Genomic DNA, 1625 nt, shown 5'->3' on the forward strand with positions numbered 1-1625 from the left:
CGTTGAAAATTATTGAAATCGGACTAAAATAACGGCCGCTTCTCATATAACGGTAAATTTCAGAAATGCTTGAAACTTCAATATTTCGAAATTGAAGGACGCTAATTTACTCAAAATTGATACACCCCGGCTTACCATCTAGCGGAAGGTTTCGGAAAGGTGAAAAAACATATATTTAATACTTGCGCCGGGTATTTAATGTTCGGCTCCGCCCGAACTTAGACTTTCTTACTTGTTATTTCTGCTTTTAATCGGCACAATAACAATAAATTAAAATGCTCATAGTGTGAAAAATTGATTTTTAAGCGCAAAATAAAAACTATAATTGACGGGAAGCTAACCGGCTACAATATCGCTGTATGAGAATTTGTGGGGAATTATTTTGTACATCTGCTTAGATTGTAGTAATGCTATGGAATTACAAATAATTATCTATTTATATAAATTATTTTAAATTTACTAATATTATGTTCAAGGCATTTTATCTTAGGAGCATGTGGTAAAATACCTTAACTTTGAATTTTAGAACAAAATTTCTGTATAAATCTTGTTGATGGTCTATGTAGTGCAGACACAGTGCCATATAAGAAGAACAAGTTTAGCCTGAAATTTTGTATATCTGTATCGTATGTAAATATAGAAAGAGATGTAAGAGAAATATTTTCATAAATTTAAATACTTTATGTCTTTTAGCTACATTTCGAATGCGCCGAAGTTGAGGTTCCTGTCACGTGATGTTTTCGCTGGCATTTCAGAAACTATCAAAACAATGTAAGTATACGAATGAATATCTGAATTGATATGATAACCATAAAATAATGTTCTCGACATGGAGTCGAGATTAAAAAAAAAACGTGTTTAAGGTCTAATCAGGCTAAAATTCATAATTTGTATTGATAAAATTTTTATTTAGAAAATCTTTTAGTAGGCTAATCTAGCTCAAATTAATAAAGGGTATTAATAAGAAACACGAGCTGGAAAATGAAAAAGCAAAATGAAGCACCGGATGAGCCCCCGCCGACGTGCTTTAGGAAACTGAAGAGGGAAACAAGACGTATTTATTTATTTATTTATTTATTTATTATTAATTTAGCCAAATGAACAAAAACCCTTACTGACTATAGGACAAAATTACCTAGTTGGTATTTAAAAATAATGAAATAATAGGCTACGCACAGTTCTAAAAGGCTGGGAGATTACCAAATCAGGAACCTCATTTAGCCCAGGTAGAGCTCTATGCAAAGGAGCAAATTTGGTATAGTTGTATTTTGGAATTCTTAAATAAAATATTGAGACCCGACGTAAATTGCGAATAGAAACATTGAAAGGCAATATTTGCAAAAGGTTAGGACAGTTAACTGAATTATTTAGAAGGTTAACTATAAAATTACATGCAGGAAAAGCAAACCTACTATGCAGAGGCTTTAAGTTTAATAGCTGACAAAGCGATCCGTAAGATGGTAAAGGTTTACTAAAGTTCAAGGAACACTCCGTTCGATTTTATGGACATTTTTTGAATACGTTCTATGCGTCTAATATGCGTATAGTGACCATAATAATGACAGCCAAATACGGGACTAAAAATAATTTTGCTAATTTTTTCCACAAAAGCGAGGGGATTTTAA

At 32.0% G+C, this 1625-nt stretch overlaps 1 protein-coding gene across 1 annotated transcript in view; it reads left to right on the forward strand.

Moving 5' to 3' along the window:
* LOC118755619 overlaps positions 1 to 1625 on the forward strand; it is a 238743-nt gene that overhangs the window by 209508 nt on the left and 27610 nt on the right. Inside the window, exon 4 of the mRNA XM_036490471.1 lies at positions 694 to 771. Coding sequence (XP_036346364.1) covers positions 694 to 771 — 78 coding nt within the window. The remainder of the gene's footprint in view (positions 1 to 693; positions 772 to 1625) is intronic.

The sequence above is a fragment of the Rhagoletis pomonella genome, unplaced genomic scaffold (genome assembly GCF_013731165.1).
Source record: "Rhagoletis pomonella isolate Grant_MI unplaced genomic scaffold, Rhpom_1.0 Rhpom_scaffold_00001, whole genome shotgun sequence".
NCBI classification, from domain to species: domain Eukaryota; kingdom Metazoa; phylum Arthropoda; class Insecta; order Diptera; family Tephritidae; genus Rhagoletis; species Rhagoletis pomonella.